The sequence below is a fragment of the Botryllus schlosseri genome, chromosome 16, assembly GCF_051294905.1.
Source record: "Botryllus schlosseri isolate E-star chromosome 16, Bs_hap1, whole genome shotgun sequence".
Classification (NCBI taxonomy): domain Eukaryota; kingdom Metazoa; phylum Chordata; class Ascidiacea; order Stolidobranchia; family Styelidae; genus Botryllus; species Botryllus schlosseri.
The window spans coordinates 17,893,206-17,914,210 of record NC_137251.1 but is presented as its reverse complement, the minus strand read 5'-3'; the positions used below and the strand labels follow the sequence as shown (position 1 = coordinate 17,914,210).

Genomic DNA, 21,005 nt, shown 5'->3' with positions numbered 1-21,005 from the left:
AATCTTGCATTATGCTATTCTCAGCTTGTTGTTGATCGTGTCTATGCGATATATGTTGACTTCTACCGACTTGAGTCCTCTTGAAAATTAAAGGAGTGATCGATAACATTACTACTTTGGACTTTTACAATTTCATTCGCGCAATCCGTGAATTCCCAATCGAAGTAGCTATTTTCTTAGCATCAGCAACCCTATATTGCAGAATTCATTTGGTACATTCGTCTCTTGTTTTTTTGTGGAGAGACGCCAAGGTGACACGAACCACTAACCCGTTTTATGTGAACAGAAGTATGTCGATTTGTTAATGTCATGGATCGCAAGTTGACCAATTATTGTCTATTGCGATGATATTTTACCATTCTGATATTGAATAACTTCTTGGAGGTACAGAACTTCAACATAGAATTGAATAAAATATTCATATTGAAATAAACTACTGGTTGCTGACGATTACCCCTGACAGGCTAAAATATTTGGATTTATTTCAATATGAATATACTATTCAATTTCCGATATTGCCTATTCAAATCTTAAATCCTAAATCAAATCTTTCAATAAAACTGTGACGCCAAAAATCTCCATTCCCATTTCTGATATTATCTAGCAGTGAGTTTCAATGGGACAGCAATGCCGTATTGATTGGATGAATTGAAGCCGGTCCAAGCCGCACAATGTACAGAGTGTCTCACAAGAGCCCGGATCGCAGATATTCACAGTCAAGAATAAATCACGACTTAACTAATGGGCCTAACTTACGATGATTGTAGCGTTCGTAAAACAGTTACTAACAAGCCAGCAAAATAATTTGTTAATCAATAAAATTCTAATTTATCCATCCACATCTCCATAATGAAGAAAGTCACTCGCATATAAATCATCCACGAGTGTCAACGCGTGCACCGTGCAAGTATGAACCTTTCTCTCGTTCATCCGCCGTTCACTGTCGTGTTTTGTCGAAAGCGTTCTTTTATAAATATACCGATACGAAAATAGACAGTTGCTTTGACATTTAAGACGAGTTTGATCACCATTAAATTACTCACGCGTGTGAATTTCGGTAGACTTTCTATCGCGAGATGGACATACTAGACGGCAAACGAATTGAAATGACGCCAGCAGGGTACTATTACATATTTTGAACAAGGTAAATAATAATTTAATGATGCCATGTTATCGCAAGAAACGATTCAAGCCTCGGTGTTCGAGAATATAATCACATCGACTTGTTACTAATTTGACTATACTCGGGTGACAATGAACTAACGATTGTTCGTAAAACGTGCTGTTTTGATGCTATGATTTTTTACTGTTCTAATGATTAAACTTTACTAGAATCCTTGCTTCGTAGCAATTATGCACTTGACTTTTGAAATTTTTTACACGGAACGACAATATAATTATTGACTAGTTGTACTTTCAATAGTATCTGCGATTTTAATCCTGAAAATTAACTTAAGCCTAACTTGTTAACATATGTCTACTTGTAAAAACGTAAGCTTACGTATTGTATTCTATTCGCAGGTGAGATTGCCACACTGATATCATATTAAATCTCTGCATTTTCTCCACACAATGCCTTGGCCAATGGCCATACATCTGACTTAGGCCATCTGCTGTTCTTTATCTGCCTTACGGAAGCGGATCATCTTTCATGAACTGACATCCCACACCAAGCGCGCCATTGCGAAGATCTATTGACACGCTCTCTGCTCCAATTAGAGATGATTTACTTTTAAAATGAACGAAGGAATTTCTCATGTAACTTCTTGTTGCACTAAAAGGTAGCATAGTGTAGAATTTCACTTCATGATATGCCGTGTCAATTTCCGGGGCGGTCATAACTCGCGTAGGCGAATATTGATGAAAATAGGTAGGAACGATCGAATAGCATGAATTCATTCAATTCTATTGTCGTTAGCGCGTAACACAACTACCAGCTGCGCTGGCCCGCAAGTATACGACCAAGCGTACAACAAACTTGGCTAAAGATTGAGTGAAGTGAAGAATTTCCATTTCATAGGCAAGCCAAATACGATAGCGGGATTATAGATGGAATCAAACAATTCTCGTGCAATTGTGTGAAACTTTTCTAAGCGGATTACTGCATCAGTTTTCTCCAAATTACGATATTAGTATACTGCATGTAGGCCAGCACCCTTCAAGCAGAATAATCGCAAATGTTCAGCTTTTTCGAATTAGATTAGAATTAGAATTATAGCTACTCAGGTTTTTCCAAATTACAATAAAATCAGAAATATAGCTACACAGATTTCTCCAAATTATAATAAAATAATTATAACTAATATATACATTTTATACTGAATTTTATTAGAATTTGATACACTGATTTCAGTCTGAAATCAGAGTCCAGCATTCTCACATGCCAGATGATGGCAAATATCTGCACAGCAATCTTGGCTCGTTTCGCACTGTACAGTTCCCTTATTATATTGTCAGCAAAACTCGAAATTAGATTAGAATTAAAATTAGAGAATTGCTACCTATCACAAATTAGAATTAGAATTGACGCAAAGAAGCATTTTACAAATTATAATTAAATTAGATTATAATTAGACGACCTGCGTTTCGCTTTAATTGGTCTATTTAGACAACTAGGATTTTATAGTTCTCCAAACCCGCTTTGAGGCTTGTAATAAGTACACAAATGGGTACAAATTGATCCTATAAAGAGATTGGTTTAATAGATCAAATTCCCAATTTCCTGACGATGATATGTAACATCACATCAGACGGGAGCTTGTATGCAGTAAACAAATGAATATATGATGATATTATCCAGACATACTTAGCAACAGAGAAACGACTTGGTACACAGGAAACGAATATCCGTTATCCATCTTGAATAACGGCCCCGTTATCCATCTTGAATTCTTGACATTTGATACGGATCAACGTGGTCTCGATTTTTTGTTACATATTTATAAGCGTCAAAATAGATCTTATAATGAGCCGTGCCTATCATGCATCAAAACACGCGCCTGTGAATGCAGTTAGACAAGGCGTCACAGCTGATTACTATCAGTCCGCTGTCATTTACCTTCCAAACATTCACACGCTTTTACTAAACAATTGGAAAAGAATGCAATTTAGCTGTCTGATTGTAAAACGTGTTATTTTAACTCGGGTTGCTAGAGGTAAAATGTAGCATTGTAACCATAAGCTATACATCTACAGGCGTCTGTACTTGTAAATGATAACATGTTTTGGAGTGGCGCCTATGTCAAAAACAGGCGACCTTGCTTGATGTGGTAATTTCCGATTTTTCGTTTGCTCGCAAATAACAAACAATCGCAAATACACAAGCACGATTTTTGACTTGAATTCGTGTTCCTTTGTTGAGTGATTTCATAGTACATCTAGATCTTTGATATAATTTGAATTTTTTCGATGCTGGCTCATTCAACCCTCCACCTGCACTACATGCATCTCGATGCCTGTAACTTTGAGCATATGCGAGGTTGGAACTGTTTCGCAAAGACTCAGAGAAACTATCAAGCCTGTTTCATTGCCAAATTCCTGTAATGAACTCACATATTCCTAATTATAGACAAAAAAACGGTAATGGTCTATATAAAGTACCTTATCATTGTAGCCTAAAGACAAAGATTGGCAAAAATAGTAAAAAATGAACAGAAAATGTCAAGCCGGTAACGTTATATTTGGTGATACGATTATTGATATACAATGTTCTTTTCAATTCTCTACTAGCTGCTGACGATTACCAGTGACGAGATGTGAGACGTAAATATTCGGGTTGATTTAAACAGGAATGTATTATTGCAACGAACAACACATTCATATTCGAAATTTATTCACTCAAAGCTTTTCAACTGACCCTCGTCGGGAGTGGTCGCCAGTAAATACGGAGATTGCAATTCGAAATATAAAGATGAAATAGGTAGTGTATCCGTGTATTTCACTATTGTTGTCTCTGGCTATATATTATTATATTATAATTCTGTACCACAAGGAACCTACTTGAATGTATTATTAAAAAATAGACAAGTATAAAAATTAGATACCTGGATATCAATAACTATTTAAACATAGCATCGGTCTATCCAAAAGACTATTCAAATTATGGCGGAAATGCAGACGACCCGCTTGATACCCTACTCTATTCCATGAGCGCTCCGATAATCCCGCTTTTTGAAGCACCAAATAATATTCTGTGAAAATTTCAAGTCTGATACTCTACTGAGCAATGATGTTGTCAGTGGTAAATGATCTGGCCCCCGAGCAGACTTGGATTTGAAATTATAGCTACTCAGTTTATTTTTTCAAATTAGATTAGAACTAGATTTACTGAATTCGCAAAAACTTGGAAATTGAATTAGATTCCGAATTAGCATGAAATATAACAAAAATCGGGTTAAGTTTATATCTAATCAGAGTTCATTCTCATAAGCATGAGAATAGCAAATGTCTGTATTACACTATACAGCCCGCTTGGCTCATTTCGCACCATACAGTTCTACAGAAATCAGTTTAGAATTAAAATTAGAGCATATAAATGTTTCACGAATTAGAACATGACCTACTAAAGACTTTAGTAGGGCAGGATTAGAATTATAGCAAAGGAACATTTCACAAATCTGACGAGACTTAGGTTACTGGCATTTCGTCTAATTAGTAGGCCTACACCACTACACCACTACGGAATCATCTAGTGGTCCAAGTCCGCTTATAAGCATGAGAATGGCAAATGTCTGTACGGTACACCGAGCTTAGCTCGTCTCGCACTATACAGCTCACCTGCATGATTTTCGGAAAATCACTCATTAGATTATAGCAAAGAAACATAACACAAATGAGATTAGAACTGGATTACAGGCATTTGGCATTAATTTTATCTAATTAGGCAACTAGAATTATCTGGTCCTCCAAGTCTGCCCGCGAGTCTTTATATTCCCTGTCTCCGGTGATAAAAAGAAAGATGTTAACTGGATGATGACACGTACAATGTTGGGTTCACTCCGAGTCGTCTGCTGTAGTCAAGAAAATCCTCCTGGATTTCCTGCTTTAACCGGAACTGCGGTTCCAGATGTCACGATTGAAGTCGATTCCGCTTTCTTATGACGTCTCGTTCTTACTCTATGACGCATAATCGTGATTTAATGACATCACATCGTCCGTAGAGTCGGTAACTACCGGCTGTATCTTGACATATATCAAGGGAATCGTGTTCGGCTACTGTCTACGGGACTGTGGATGCCGAATGAGAAATTCACCAGCGTTTTGTGGTACATATGAGAATAACATATACCTTTACACGGACTTTAGTTGATCACAAGAAAGTTGGATGTAAGCTGACGCATGGCCATGCGACGTAGGCCATGGCTGACGTGATCCACTATATACGCGACTTTATAGTAGACCGTGCATGTGATATCAAGTAGTAGAAATTAACGTATTAAAATGATGTTATTACAACGCCCGTGCGTGGTTTGTTTCCAATTTAATTGGGCCCCGCTTCTGCTTTTGACTTCGTCTGTACGTGTAGCAAAGGGGTGGCCACAACGCGGCCGTAGAAGGAAATTTGTGCGGCCGTCTACACGTAATTCAATTAGTATGTGTTGGCGGCCGTCGACATGCAAATTGAATTTACGAATTGACTCTCGAATTTCTGAGAGATCTTATTTAATCATGGAATTTTCTTCGCGCTATTCGCGATTCAATGCCACTTCATTTTTTCGATTTTAATATAGTAGCGCTCTTTGTATTCTGAGCCCCACGGTACAGATGCGAATATCAGAGGGAAATGATGCGCCCCATGTAGAAATACCAAGTGGCAATATCTCCACTATTCCGACAATTCGGATCGGTGGTGAAGAAATAACAGCCTGCAACAAAGTGATTAATAACAATTGACCCGCCCGAAGATGCATCATCAACATCATTATGAAATTGCATTAAATTTTCGAAAACATCCCCTCCATCAACTCTATACCGCCGAATCTGATCACATGGGCTGAAAAAGGATAAATAATTGACAGCAATATGTGAAACTTATAATATTATTAACGAAATTCATTCGTGAATCTGAAAATATTTTCGCGCCTGGCGCGACCATAGCGTATCCCAGTAACTATTCATAACATGACCACTCGCGATTTCGGTGCTTATATTTTTAAGCCGATATGAAAAATTGCTTAGTTTAGAGTTCACCGGAAATGTACATTGACAGTATAACATGGGTATTTGGCGTCCGGTTGGGACATTGCGACTATGTCCTGGAATGCGGCCGTAGGCTACATAAGTAATCGAGATACGGCCGTGCATAGCAAAAAGGTTGGCCACCCATGATGTTATAGCATATGTCATTATTGAAGTAAGCCGTGATAAATTCTCGGGTGTGACTCGAATCTTTTCGGGATTTCAGAAAAGAACTCTATAAATGTTTAAAATAAGGCGTGTATACAACAGTGTTGGGATGACTCGAGTCATGACTTGACTCGAGTCAGACTCGAGTCAACTTTTTCGTATGACTTGACTTGACTCGAGTCACGTTGGAAAAATGACTTGACTTGACTTGACTTGACTCGGAGCTCCAAGAATGTGCATTGACTCGTGACTCGGAGCAAAATTCACGAGTCAATTTCAAGTCATCAAGTAAACAGTGTCGAATAAATCACTAGATCTTGTGAATTTTCTGATTGTTCGAGATTCGTCGGTGTCACTTGTGAGAGCAACCAGTCATTCACTGATTGTGCGTTACACTGATCCTTCATTGTTAGATCACAAATAAATTGACCGCAAACTAAACGATCACAGCTTACGTTGTCGCAATCTAGTAGTAGAAGATTCAACTCTAGCAATGTGACTCTGTTTCTTAGACGGCTCAATGCCTATACGTTGCGCAGTGCTCACTTTTATCAACCCTCTTGTATGATCTTAATCGAACAAATATAGTTTGTGCGTTTATATTCTCACGGATGTGTAGATGTGTAGATGGGTGGTGTAGGCTATTGTACCATATCAATTTGTTTCAACTTCTCGGGGCTTCGTATTAGGTCTTATATTTTGGCTGATAATAAGTGACTGTAGCATGTAGCTGTACGTGTACAGTTCAGTTACTCACATATTTTATTAGCAGTTCTACGTGTGCGTGAGCGATACAACGTCTTTTTGCGTGTAACTGTATATTTAACTAGATATTCGTTATTTGATTCACTATAAATGGCCAATTAATCTGTCTTTCACACAGCTAGCAAAATGTAATGACTTTGAATCATAACTCATACTTCGAAAATTCAATTTGACTTGATTTGTGACTTGACTCGTGACTTGACTTGACTTGACTTGACTCGAGTCACCTCCAAAAAACGAGTGACTTGACTTGACTCGAGTCACCTTTGAAAATCGATTGACTTGACTTGACTCGAGTCAAAATGTGCAATGACTCGAGATGACTCGTGACTCGAAGGTAGTGACTTGATCCCAACACTAGTATACAAGCATATGTAACTAAGACGCGACACCTAAGTGTTGGAGGTTTACCTAGGCTCCTCCTCGCCACCTCATCCGCGTCAGTGGTGTCTTACAAAAAGCCTAGAGGTGGGCCGTGCTATAAGTCGGCAGTTACGGAAATTAAGAAGAATATCGGCCTGGTGTAAATGACCATAGTAGTCGACAAACACCATGAATACCCCAAAACAAACAAACAAGACGCGCTCAATCAACTCAAAATCAAGAAATCGTTCCGCAAATGATGAGCGCATTACCTGGACTTCAGCTTACACTGCAACAGGGGTCACTAACGCACGGCCCGCGAGGTCATGTTTTGCGGCCCGCGAACTGATTTTAGATGTCGGAAGAACGCTTAATAAAGCATTGGGAAATGCTGAAATTGATTTCAATTTAAATATTGTTGTTGTTTTTGTTGTTGTTTTTGCTGTTGTTGTTAAAAATTAGCTATTCTCCTGTGCGCAACATCACTATTCCTCACGAGCTGATACGGCTTCGGCGATGGAAATAATAGGGCAAGTTTTTGCAACTTTTGCAACTTTTTTTTACAGCTTCTGACAGCTTCCTAGATACTCAGAATCTATGTACTATGGATGATGTTTTAAGCTGTTTGGAGGGATTTTATAGTGCAACTTTTCTCTATTTTTCATGGCAATTTTTACAGCAGCTTTTATCAAATATTGCGTAAAAATGTAAAGGAGTGATTTAAAAACATGCTATAAACTATCTCTTGCGTGGTTCTATTCTCTTTGATTTGCATAACAAGAGCTATATGATGGGTTAGCTGTATCTCACTGTTAGCTATGACACAATGGCTTGTAAGCAAAAAGTTCAACTACCCCTACCAGGCACGACCGTGTCCGAACAATAAGTAAATAGAGCGCTTTATTAATTCTGTCGTTTAAATTTGAAATAGTTTCCCATTTCACGAACGCCCAGGCGAGACCGCCGAAAATTACATTTTCTTTGGGTCACCTTTTTCAAGCTATTGATTTTGTTAAAGTCGCCAAGAGTGAGTTTTCTGTAATGCCTTGGGTCAAGTTTGCAGACCTATGGGGTTTGGGGTGTGTTATTCGACTTGTTTTAGGGGAGGGGTTATCGCTATGCTGTTTGACTTTTTTGGGGAAAATTTTCCAGGAAGGAAGAATTAGCTGACATGAATGCGGGGCATATTGCCTTCATGTGCAATGGCCCAAACAAGGCCAAGGCGCTTTAGAAGAGTTAGCTTACCTGCAAATACCGTGCTAGCTAACCCCGACATCGATTCTTTAGTCGCTTAAAAGTGTTATCTGGTGCGCTACTCATAGTTCAAAATATAATGAAAGTGGTGATTATGATATTTTTGTTGTTTCTTTTGTGGGAACTAGACCATTCGTCCTTGTTAGAAATCACAACATTGTAGTGACGTAAAGTTTTAAAAATGTGATTGTTAAACGGTGTGGCCTATTTTATCGCGATATTGATTCATGCGGCCCGCGGCTTCTAAGCAATTCGAAAAATGGCCCGCGACCAGTTTTAAGTTGACGACCCTTGCACTACAACATACTGCATGTAATTTGTTGCTAACAACTCTATATCGCTAGGTAATCCATTGGAAGCCATGAATCAAGCAATATTTATGCAGAAGAAGACAAAGAAGAACAGCTTGTTGATTTAAATGGGTGCTTGTACAAAAATATTGCATTATCCTTTCAATCGCGTGAGTTTGTATAAAGCGCATCCATCGCATTGAAACGAGAAAAAAGAATTTTGTCAAAGCAACGTTTAATTCCTCGTGAGTGTTTCGCAAACGTTTTACATGCATTCTTTCCACTTCCCAATTGCTGACGATTGTCCCCCGAAGAGTGTCAATTCAAAACGATTCGGGTTTAAATATAATTACAAAATGAATATGCTAATATAATGTATATTGATTTTTCTAGCGTGCCACAATCTGAAAATGTTTGGGAGCCACCGCTTTCAACCGATAAAAACAGATTGTATTATGTGATGTTCATTTGCAGACATATGCCAGATGCAAGCTATTTATTATTTCAAGTATACTGCATATTACCATAAATTCTAAGGTAGCGTACCACAAGAGTTGAATGAGTACGGTAATATAATAGCGGCATCACTAGTAGGAGCAATAGTGACATTTAAATTTCAATACTACCGAGAGAACTTACTCGTACATCCGCTAGATGTCGGTCGGTATATCTTGACAAGTGACAGTAAAAACAAAAAAGAGTCTTCAAAAGTTGTATAACAATACCGGTGTCATAATTGTCTAAATATTTTCGTAAAATAACATCTAGTATGAACATTCGGACAACTTGCACTATAGAAATAATTGACGCATATGATGTGTGATGAATAGAACCCTCGACATCATCGTCGGTTCACAGCTGCATGCTGATGTAGTGATTGTAGTCCACGTTCAAGATATTCGTGTGCCCGTGTAAGGCACCGGTCGGGAACCATTTTGTCAACGGAGCTATATTGGCCTTTCATTTGCAATTGTAATTCCCAAAAAGCCATAAAACAAAGCCAATCAACTTGAAACGAAACAGTACAAGATTCCTGGCTTCATGGCGGCCCACTATACATGGGATTCTTCGCGTGAACCGTGTTTTATGTGTTAAAAATAATTGTGAGTGCTATAGCCCCCACGCTAATCAAGCCCTGTAGTCAGACTTCGTGGGTATCACGGCCCCATCATGCAGTACAGGTACCTTGCTATCACAAATCCACTTTCCACTAAATACCCAACAATTCGATATTTGATTCTTGTCCTCTCGGGAATTAGTGAACCTGAACGCGTCCCAGGGAATGAACGGGGATGAATACCTGCAATTCTTTTAAGTCGTAAGGATAGTGTTTTCAATCACCTTAAGTGAGGGCGATTTCACAAATCGCTTCATGGCCCAGGTTGACCTATTTATGGATAACATTAAAGAGATTATATGCGGTCAAGTCGTTGTCGCTCCATGCAACGCAGTCCTTCGTTCAGTGATTTTGTCGTGTGAAAATATTTCTTGAGCACAGACAGCCTCCTATCTGTGCATTACATCGTATTGTGCCTCGTGTATCGCTGTGTGTCTTGAGCAGAAGAAAATATGAACTCATATAATTATTCCAAAAACGACATTTCGAGCAATCCAACAAGCCATGCGCGTGCGCGAACTACTTATTGTGATTTTCAGGGTTGCAGCTAAGTCCCGAGTCCCCAGTCACAAGTCAATTCTACTTTTATGGCTTTGAATCGAGTCAAGTCGAGTCATTTCCCATCACCACCGAGCCAAGTCAGAGTCCAAGTCCGGGTCCAAAGGTTCCAGTCCGAGTCACAGTGTTTAGACTCGTGTCCGAGTCCAAGTTCAATTTTCATTTTCGAGTTCAATCCTGTTCAACACGCGTTTATAACGCTGCTGGATTGATATTTAATGCCTCGCATTCATAATGTAGTAATATTCCTCATTGTACACAGTTTCAGACCCTCTTTTGCAAACACCAGTACTGATGGACGAAATATCGATGATGCGGTAGCTTATCCTATTCGTCGAAGTTACAACGATATGCCTATGTCTTGGCTGTTTGAGTCTCGAGTCATATGACTTGGTTGAGTCATGCGCAATGACTCGAGTCAAGTCGAGTCACCAAAAAATCGCAAACTAGAGTCATTAAGCCCTAGGGTTACCATATCTTAGAAATCTAAAAAGAGGACACTTTTTCAATATTTTTATACTTGCAATACCGGAGGAAAATCCTGAAAAAATGGTAAATTTTTCCCACTTTTTTGTTTTTTGGGGGTATTCATGGTGTTTGTCGACTACTATGGTCATTTACACCAGGCCGATATTCTTCTTATTTTCCGTAACTGCCGACTTATAGCACGGCCCACCTCTAGGCTTTTTGTAAGACACCGCTGACGCGGATGTTGTGGCGAGGAGGAGCCTAGGTAAACCTCCAACACTTAGGTATCGGAATTCGGAAGTCGACCTCGGTCGGACTCGAACCCGCACCCATTGGTGTTGCAGCCGCGGATTATACCACTGCGCTATCTCGCCACATTTTTCCCACTTCGTGGTCGGTTGACTAAAATAAAAGGTCATTTTTCTGACTCAGCTCCCGATCTAGTCGCCGGAGCGTTACTTCAGTGCTGCTTTACTGACTCTAAGTCGGATTTTGCCCAATATTTAACCAAAATTCTCGAAAAAGAGGACCTGTGGTAACCCTATACAACCCCGGTCATTTCAGATGTCATCTTTACTGTGTAGGTTATCATAGCTAAAAATAATAAACATAAAAAAATTATCAAACAAGGTCTATATTTTAAACATGTTCGCTTCAAATAAATTTTTCTTGAAAACGCAACCATATGAGTAACGTTACTCGCTTCAACTGCATTAACTGTATTGACTTTATGTGTCTCTAGAACCGCGGTGATGATAGTCTTCCGTAGCCGGAGCAATGAAAATATAGATCTGGGATTAGTTCCACCAGAACCTGTGGCATTTGCTCATTATGAAGGGTTAACTTGGCTAGCGCTTTTTCCGTCATTAGTGTTTTGCTTGTGTACAACGATGATCAGTTTGTGGTCTACTCTATGGTACTGCCAATGATGATCGCTGTGAAGTATGTTATCTGACAGGCTGATTCTGTATTGCGTTATGCCAGTAAGGTCATTTTCACCAGGCCACTGAGACTATACAACATATATTACAAAAATAATCCATATAAGCTAGGGTGCTTTTAGAAAATTCAATGCAAAGATATCGTATCTATCATTAGCGCCCAAGTGCCGGAAATTATTCCGACTCCAGTATACTATTTTCCAGTTATGGCTTATGGCTCCCTACCCTAAAAATATACTTTATAGACAGTCGCACATTAACTTAGGATTCACATTATGTTCAAAGGGTACGCAATACAAGCGTGTAAATCGGAAAGGTATACGCATAGGTAAAATGTTTGACAACCCTTGCTGTTGACTACCAACAATGAAAGACCGGTATCAAGTTCACATTTCCCGATATGTGCAATGTGGATACTGAAAGAGAACAGCTAAATTAATAGGGCATGCGTACCTGCTGAGAACTAATCCAAGACAAAGGATGCTGGGAACATATGATCGCTAATGTGCAAAGAACATGATTGGACTCCCATTGGAGTCTTTCAAGCTATACATAAATCGGTCATCCGGTTATGGATAATGTGGAAACAACATCGATCACGCCATATATATCCGTCCATTCCCAAAATTACCACGAACAACCCGAATGGTGTTACTTTGACAGATAGCGATAATGTGCATGCGTGAGATACGTGCGATATGTAATATACCCTCTGATCTTTAAATGTTTTGAAAACTCTGTTTTGGAAACTTGGACGTGTTATTGACGCAACCTTGATAACTGGAAATTCAGGCATGCGTATCTCGTGCTTGGACATGTTACCTAATTTTACACGATTCAGGATAACTGCATTCAGGCCTCAACTTGTATACGACTGGTTAACTTCATCGGATGCGAATATGTGTTACAGACGAGCGATCAGCGATCAACCCAATTATTTACGCTATACGCTCTTCCCATCCCCCATACTTCCTCAATTTTCTCTACGACGCACTGTCGCGTAAGACCAACATTTCTCATTATATACATCGGGGTATTATCGTCGAATAAAATGAAAAATCAACTATACAGGCATACAAATGGTTGCGAAATGCACATACACATCGATTTGTGCGGAATGAATTGTGTACTAATCCATACACTGTTCGACGGGAATTCAATTGTAGCAAGTTGATTTTTGCTTCCATTCCTCGTACGTCTCCTTCCATTCTTTCACGAGCTTTCTGTACTTACTGAATGATAAGCATACGCATTAGGGTTGTTCAAAAATAAATAAATGAATGATAAAATTGTTGTGTAAGTTCTTTTGAATATTATACTCGTTGTTGACGATAATCCTCTGACGATTGTCAGCCGAAAATATTCGGGTTTCAATAATAACATATTATTTAGTTGTTTGATTGCCTAAAAAACCTCTACGCATCAAAAATCTATGCATAACGATTGTATCTCAATTCCAGCCCTTAGAACCAAAGTTATTGGAATCGCATAGCTAAATGATAGAGGTTCCCATCGTAAATCCAATATTTTTCGAATCCAACATTTTCTACTCCAATATAGCTTCGGTTCTACGTGTTAGAATTAGACCGAACTTGTTATGCATCGTTTTTTAGATAACGTAAACATTTAGCCAGCAGCCAGTGAAATTTAAAATAATATATATATTTTTTCGAGAAAATCAATTTTTTTACTCTAATGCTCTATATATGTTGGAACGGAGTCGGATTTGATATGCAGAGTTTGTTTAGGCAACAAAACAATTTTTTAAACTATCCAGTAAAATTTTAAGCATGTTATATTTAGCAACCCTATATTACGCTTGATAACGATATAGATCGGTTCTCGTTACACGCATAGATATGCCTTAGCTCTTCTCTGTACTCCGCGCTGCATCCATGGTGTGGATTAGGTTCACTCGGATCACCTGTAGGTAAATGAAAGCTAATCGGGTCTTATTGTCTATTCGTTCCGCAATTTTGAACATACCAGTAACTGTCGTGGGTTCTTGAGTCGTCGCTGTGGTTGAATCAGAGGAATTCCCTGTCGACAATAATGTTGTGGAGCCTGACGTCGAGGTAGGGGTGGGGTTTGGATCGGTCGAATTGGAGATAGCAGTCGACGCCTCAGTTGTAGATGACTGTTCGATCATATCATCTAAAATAGAATCACGCGATGGTATTATAAACACTGCGCAACCATATGAGAAAAAAGTTTGACAGAACATCCAATACTGTTTTCTGCGGTTTTAAGGTTGCTGATGACGAATATGATATTAGCTTTATCCAGAGGTGGTCAGTAACGAAGTACTTCTACTTTTTCGAAGTACTCAAGTAGTTTTCCTCTACTTCTGGTACTTACTCAAGTAGATATGATTTTCTCTACTTCTACTTCGTAATATTTTGTGATCTACTTACTTACTTTTCGCTATTTTCAGTTTGTCAAGTAGAAGTAGTTCAATCTTCCAATCAGGAAGATAGCCTGAGAAATTTCGGGGCTGTTTTCACGGAGTATTAACATTTAATTTTCATAAAAGTTGAGTAAAGCGAAGAATTTTCGTCGCGCTTCGCGCACAGTGGATACGAAGTGACCAGTATGATTTCACGAAAGTTTGGGTGAAAATCATTTAGGTCGTGGGCTGGCGTGGTTCCGTTTACACCACATCGTCGTCCTTCGCCCATATGAAATAGTTCATCACATATATATGGCTAATCCATGACGTTTGAAACTGATGTTTCGCAATCTAGCATTTACTTGTCATATCGTAATCTAGCATGTCCACGGCGTGTCCTAATCTGGAAAAGTGGACTCTGATTTTTTTTAGTTTTAGAGCTGTATTAGCATATCACGTTTGAAACTTTCTGGACTAAAGGCAGGGCTGTAACCAAGGCACAAGGTTCCGAGTCACAAGTCAATCTCGAGTCCGAGTCCAAGTCATTGTGTTGACTGCTCTGTTTCCAGCTTAAGTCTTGTTAAACCCACTTTTTATTACTCTGTTTGGTGATATCGAATGGTTCGCATTTACAATATGCTAATTTTCCGCACTTATAACGGTTTCTGATAACATTTTCAAGTATTATTACTGATAGACAAAATAATTATAGTGTGATCTGATAACTTTCGTATTCTTCGAAATTACAATGAAATGCCTGTCTTGGTAGACCCAGTCTCGAGTAATGCGACTTGGTCCGAGACTCGGACTCCGAGTCATGCGCAATGACTCGAGTACAAGTCGAGTCAATACACAAATTGACTCGAGTCGAGTCGAGTCATTTTTCATTTTCAAGAAAATGACTCGAGTCAAGTCATTACAACCCTGACTAAAGACATGAAATAGGCTACAAGTTCCACTTTTAGAAGTAGTATTGACATTTTACTTTTAATTTCCAGTATCATATACTTTGAGTTATAATTTATATCAGTTCTTTTGCCTGAAGAACATACATGTTGAAGTAAAAAAGCAAGTGTAGTAATGCAGTGACTCGAGTCTGACTCGAGTCGAGTCATTACAACCCTGACTAAAGGCATGAAATAGGCTACAAGTTCCACTTTTAGAAGTAGTATTTGCATTTTACTTTTAATTCCCAGTATCATATACTTTGAGTTATAATTTATATCAGTTATTTTGCCTGGAGAACATACATGTCGAAGTAAAAAAGCAAGTGTAGTAATGCAGTGACTCGAGTCTGACTCGAGTCGAGTCATTACAACCCTGACTAAAGGCATGAAATAGGCTACAAGTTTCACTTTTAGAAGTAGTATTTACATTTTACTTTTAATTCCCAGTATCATATACTTTGAGTTATAATTTACATCAGTTCTTTTGCCTGGAGAACATACATGTTGAAGTGAAAAAGCATGTGTAGTAATGCCTTTAATTTCCGGAAAAGATATCGAAAATTGGATACATGCTGGTATGCATCAATATGAATCAAGCTCGTCACCTTTCGCATAGCTCAATTTTGTACCTTTTTACAATCCATGTGAACGAATTAGGATTGTTTTCACAACTACTTACTTACTTGAGTACTTTTAAAGTCAGTCAATTCTACTTCTACTTCAAGTAGTTTTAGGTTGCTTATGGAAGAAGTACTTCTACTTTTACTTGAGTAGATTTTTCCGTCGCTACTTCTACTTCTACTTGAGTAGCTTTCTTGACTACTTTGACCACCTCTGGTTTTATCAGATTGACTCCTAAATAAGCCCAAATTTCTGTATTTATACCACCTCAGCATTTTACCTAGTGAGAGTAAATTGTAGCACCTGTGACTTTTATACTGCACGTAAATAGACAATTGGCTACAAAGAAGCTTCATGTGGTTCAGTTATTCATTCGATCTGTACTTAATGCCCTTGTGCGAGATCCTTGAGTTGCTGTATTATGATTTAAAGCTGTCTTCATTGTTTACAAATGACGATTAAATTGATAATTCGAGATTCATAATACTACTGAGTTTTTTTTGTATCTAGCGCATACGGTTCAAATGTGAGATATTAGACAAAATTTCCCATTGGATTTTCTCCAAAAATAGAGCCTATGTGAAAAAACGAAGGCTGGAAGGTCTAAGTGCAAGTAGAAGTAGTGAATTCAAAGTTCGTAAAAATTATTTATTATAAGCTTAGTTTTGCATGAACACTGGAAACCCTTAAGTAAAAGTGCCAGTTTTATAAAATTCTTACCATATTATGTGCATTCAATGTAGAAACCGAATATACACTCTCCCTCTCTTGACCGATAATTCGGATGCAACATTTAATAGTTTGTACTACGAAAGCAAATATATACTTGAAAGTGAAGATGGATAAGATTTTAACAGAACCATGGAATTTTAAACACATATATTAATATTATATTATTAACAATGAAAATACGATAATAAATTGTATTATAATATAATTGACCGTAATTGGCCTTTGCACCTTTAGCACACAGTCCATCGACGCAGTTCCCCCAGCCCGCGTCACAATTCGAGCATTCTGAACCTGGTATGAACGGGTTTTGTCCAAGTCTACAAATATGCACTTTGTTCAATTGTATTCGGTTGACGTAAGCACATCGCTTTCCCTACCCATTTCCAGGCGGGCTGTAGCGACATATAGTAAGAATCGAAACTTGACCGACACGCTGCCTTCATTAAATGATGTCAATATATTTTGCAATTGAAAATCAATATTTCGATAAACCCAAATCAGACTTGTACAAGATACCAATCTGTAGTTAGTCGACGGTCAACTCAGTACTGGATTTCTTGCGTAGTTCTATAGTATCGCATCTTGAAAATTTAAAAAATTATACTTACCGAACAACTACAAAATACGTGTCTTCTTTTGGCTCGAATCGTGACATCGGTGTTCCGTTGTCTGATGTTCATATAGCCACTGCTACGTCGATGAAAGGTCGAAGTCATCACTATACTAATAGTAAAGTAGTCAGAGGGTTTTGGGGGTCGAGACCCTTGCCATTTCAGACTCGAAACCCCTTCCTTTTGAAATGCCGATTCTCTCACATATATTTCTTAGCTCATTTGCAACTTTGGAAGTGAATCGAGTTATTGTCCATCAGTTAGGAAGTTGCTAAATTTTGAAGGTCGTTAGTTCTAGTTCTCGATCTATATCTAGCTTTACTTCTAGTTGCGAATTTTGAAAATATATGGTACTTCGTACAAGTCTGATCTGAATTCATGATACTCACCCACAATTAACGTTGGCGGCACATCCCAGTCGTTCGGAATTCGCCCAGATGATTTGGGTAAACTGTTCGCAGTCTCCACCGGAACATTGGAAAGTTGAGGTATCATAGTTTTTGTACTGTAACCGTTACCACCATACTTGAATATATAATTCTCGCGTTGAACCAATATGGTTCGAGTAAGAATACAAAGTACTGCAATTGTGTTTCTACTGTATAATAGGCTTACCTCTTCATACCAGGCCTCTATTGCTCTTTTGGTATGGTTTACCTCCTCATCATGGACAACAAATATGTACATGTTTTCGCCAAGGTTTCCGCGATCTCTGTCGTGTTCAAATGCACAATTCCTGAATAGAATAAGGCGCGTATGAATATTTTACAAGCGGTTTACTTTGAGCCACAGACGTCAACGGGATATTGGACACTTGGGCAGGTATAGCTCGCCACGGGGTTCGCTCGCCATCCCGTTACATATTACAAACGTTTTGTCAATGCTGAATTCAGCCTGCTTTTCTTGCAATTGTATGGCGTGCCGGAGGTATGCATCTGCCTCTTCAACTAATTGCTGGTCCCATATACTACCATTTACAACACCAGAGCCGAAATTAATCAGTTTAATGTCAATACGAATACATACATTATTCAATTGTACCTGGAAATTCCACGATACGAGTTCGTGATGCTCTATAATAGGGGCGGACAACTTCTCCAGTCGTCGGGCCTGATGTGTGGAAATGAAGCAGCTACTCGACGAATCGGATTCCTGAATTGTTACATTAATCGCATGTTTATCTACCTGTACAAGGAATTGATTGTATTTAATGTGAATTTCAATTTTAAAGCATAGAGACCGAAACAGTATTCAATGAATTTACTGACGTAATGCAATTCAATAGCTGTTAAAATCAATGACCCATTTGTGGTCCATCAATGCTGTCTACAAGTTTTTTGAACTCTGGCGGCATGTCGGAGGTATAGAAACCCTTGGTTAGAACGTTACGTGAACATCATATAGAATGCAACTCGGCTTTGTTTGTTTTTTAATATTAATCGTCGAAAACGGTTATCCGCAAATGTAAGTAAACCCAAACAGAACAGGTAGTTTCATCATCTTGGTCAGGCTGGCAAATTTGGATTCATTCAATGACGCATAAACACATAACACAAAGATAAAAATTGAATTAACGAATCATTAGAATTTGAGTGAGTAAGCACGTAGCGGGGATTGCGCAGACAGTGACCGTGGGCCGCGTTATCATGTAAGACCTGAAACTGCCTGCGGTCCGCACAAAATCCCGTCGCAGGCAGTATCCGGCCCGCGGGCCGCAAGTTGCCCGTCCCTGCTCTATACCGTTTGATGTCTTACACGGCGTATGCAGCTGCTTCTTCAGCTAAGTCTTGGTCCCATGTCATCATCTTCATGTTGGATGCCCCTTGGCGACTTCGATATAGGTTGTGAAGATTCAGCGCGTCTTCTGGGTGGTATTCCAATTGTCCCGCTGGAAACCAATCGAATATGAAAACGAGATATTGATATTTCACAGATTCAATCCCCTTGATATATATTGTATTTCAAATATAACAAACACAATTATGGCAAGAAATTAACTTTTATCGGAAATGTTTGAATTAAAATGTGGATGTCGAATGATACTGAATGCATACTTGCATTGCATATATGCCTAGTTGAGCAACAAGCAATCCGTCTTCACACCCATTTCGGAGCTGTCATATATTAAAACACGAAAACATAGTTATCAACAATGCCAAGATCACGTTACCTGCAAGTCTTGTCAGAATGCATAAGGTAAAAATCACATTTATTCTCATCATGAAACAGCAATCGGCTACTGCTATAGAAACCTATAGTCAACGAAATATTTCAAGCATGCTCCAATCGATGACGCTAACTCTATTGACCCAATTGGCTTCGTTGTGTGTGATATTTATGCGTGTCTAGCGGGAAACTTTTTCATGAAACGACAGGGATGTGCCGTCATGCATAACTGTTGGTGGGTATCACGAATTCCGATCGGACTTGTGCAAACTAATGGATTTTCAAAATGCGCAACTGGACCTAGAACTGTAGAACTTCTAAAAAAAAACAGTACTTGGTTTACCTTCAACTACCTATTGGTAGTTTCTACAAGTCTGGTTCCGTTGTGTCGAATGATTGATTTTCAATTGTGAAATATATTGAGTGATTATCTATTGCAGGTGGGATATTATTGACCAATATGGGAGTCTTGTTGCATGTCGATATAGCCCCCTGGAAATTGGTAGGAACACCGGTATGCAAGCGCTGGCGGAATATAATTGAACTATTATGTACATATTTTAGGCATGGCCAAAACCCCTTTGTACCAGGTTCGGAATGCTCGAATTGTAACGTGGGCTAGGAGTATTATAGCGTCGATGGACTGCGTGCTAAAGGTGCGCAGGCCGATATCATGGTCGAATATAACATAATATTATTAATAATAATTAATGTAATAATAATAATAATATGATCATTATTAATATAGATTCTGATATAATAATGTAATAATGCATAAGTTAAAATTTCCATGGTTCTGTTAAACTCCTATACCCGTGTTCACTTTCAAGTAAATATATATTTTCGTAGTATACAAACGATTAAATTTTGCATCCGAATTATCGGTCGCGAGCTGGTGCGTGTGAATATTCGGTTTCTATATTGAATGCAAAAATATAAAAATTATTTTAGGCAGCTTCTACTTTTACCGAATATGACGTCACTAACATGAAATTTCGAATGATCGATGTGAAGAGATCGCTTTGTACTATTCCTAGATGGTACACGAACTCCTTTTGTTGGCACAAACTAGGTTGGTATATTTTGATAAGAGTCAACTCGAAGGCACACAAATGAAAGTGTGAATGGCCTCTCCAGACGACGCGAAATCTGTCATCTCGACAATTTTTCGCATAAACAGAATTAACCAACAAATATTTGCGAATGGCAGAATTAATGGCCTTTGTCTTTGCCCACCCCATTCGGTTTCCATTATACAACAGTCCAGACGTACTAAACTTAACCGGACTCTTTAAGGATCTATCGGACTGTCTTGTGGAATGCGCGGATATATACATGGCGGGTTTGATGCGATTTCCACATTATCCAAAACCCCTGACCTGTGTATAGGTCCTACTCCAAGGCCCTTTGCACATAAGCGATAATATGCCCAGCAGCA

General features: G+C 38.7%; 1 protein-coding gene and 1 long non-coding RNA gene across 3 annotated transcripts in view; both read right to left on the bottom strand.

Moving 5' to 3' along the window:
- Positions 1-21,005, bottom strand: part of LOC145459267 (uncharacterized) — a 182,332-nt gene that overhangs the window by 42,947 nt on the left and 118,380 nt on the right. The window lies entirely within an intron of this gene.
- The window catches only part of LOC145459258 (GLIPR1-like protein 1), a 60,419-nt gene continuing 51,451 nt past the window's right edge, over positions 12,038-21,005 (bottom strand). Inside the window, exons 1-8 of one of the 2 annotated variants that reach the window (XM_080337916.1) lie at positions 19,572-19,768; positions 19,157-19,289; positions 18,017-18,137; positions 17,791-17,906; positions 17,168-17,227; positions 17,019-17,107; positions 14,088-14,255; positions 12,041-14,025 (exon numbers count right to left, since the gene is read on the bottom strand). In XM_080337916.1, coding sequence (XP_080194042.1) covers positions 13,910-14,025; positions 14,088-14,255; positions 17,019-17,107; positions 17,168-17,227; positions 17,791-17,906; positions 18,017-18,137; positions 19,157-19,289; positions 19,572-19,623 — 855 coding nt within the window. In that variant the 5' untranslated portion in view covers positions 19,624-19,768 and the 3' untranslated portion in view covers positions 12,041-13,909. Of the gene's footprint in view, positions 14,026-14,087; positions 14,256-17,018; positions 17,108-17,167; positions 17,228-17,790; positions 17,907-18,016; positions 18,138-19,156; positions 19,290-19,571; positions 19,769-21,005 lie in introns of those variants that run through there. The other variant, XM_080337915.1, reaches the window with a different exon arrangement.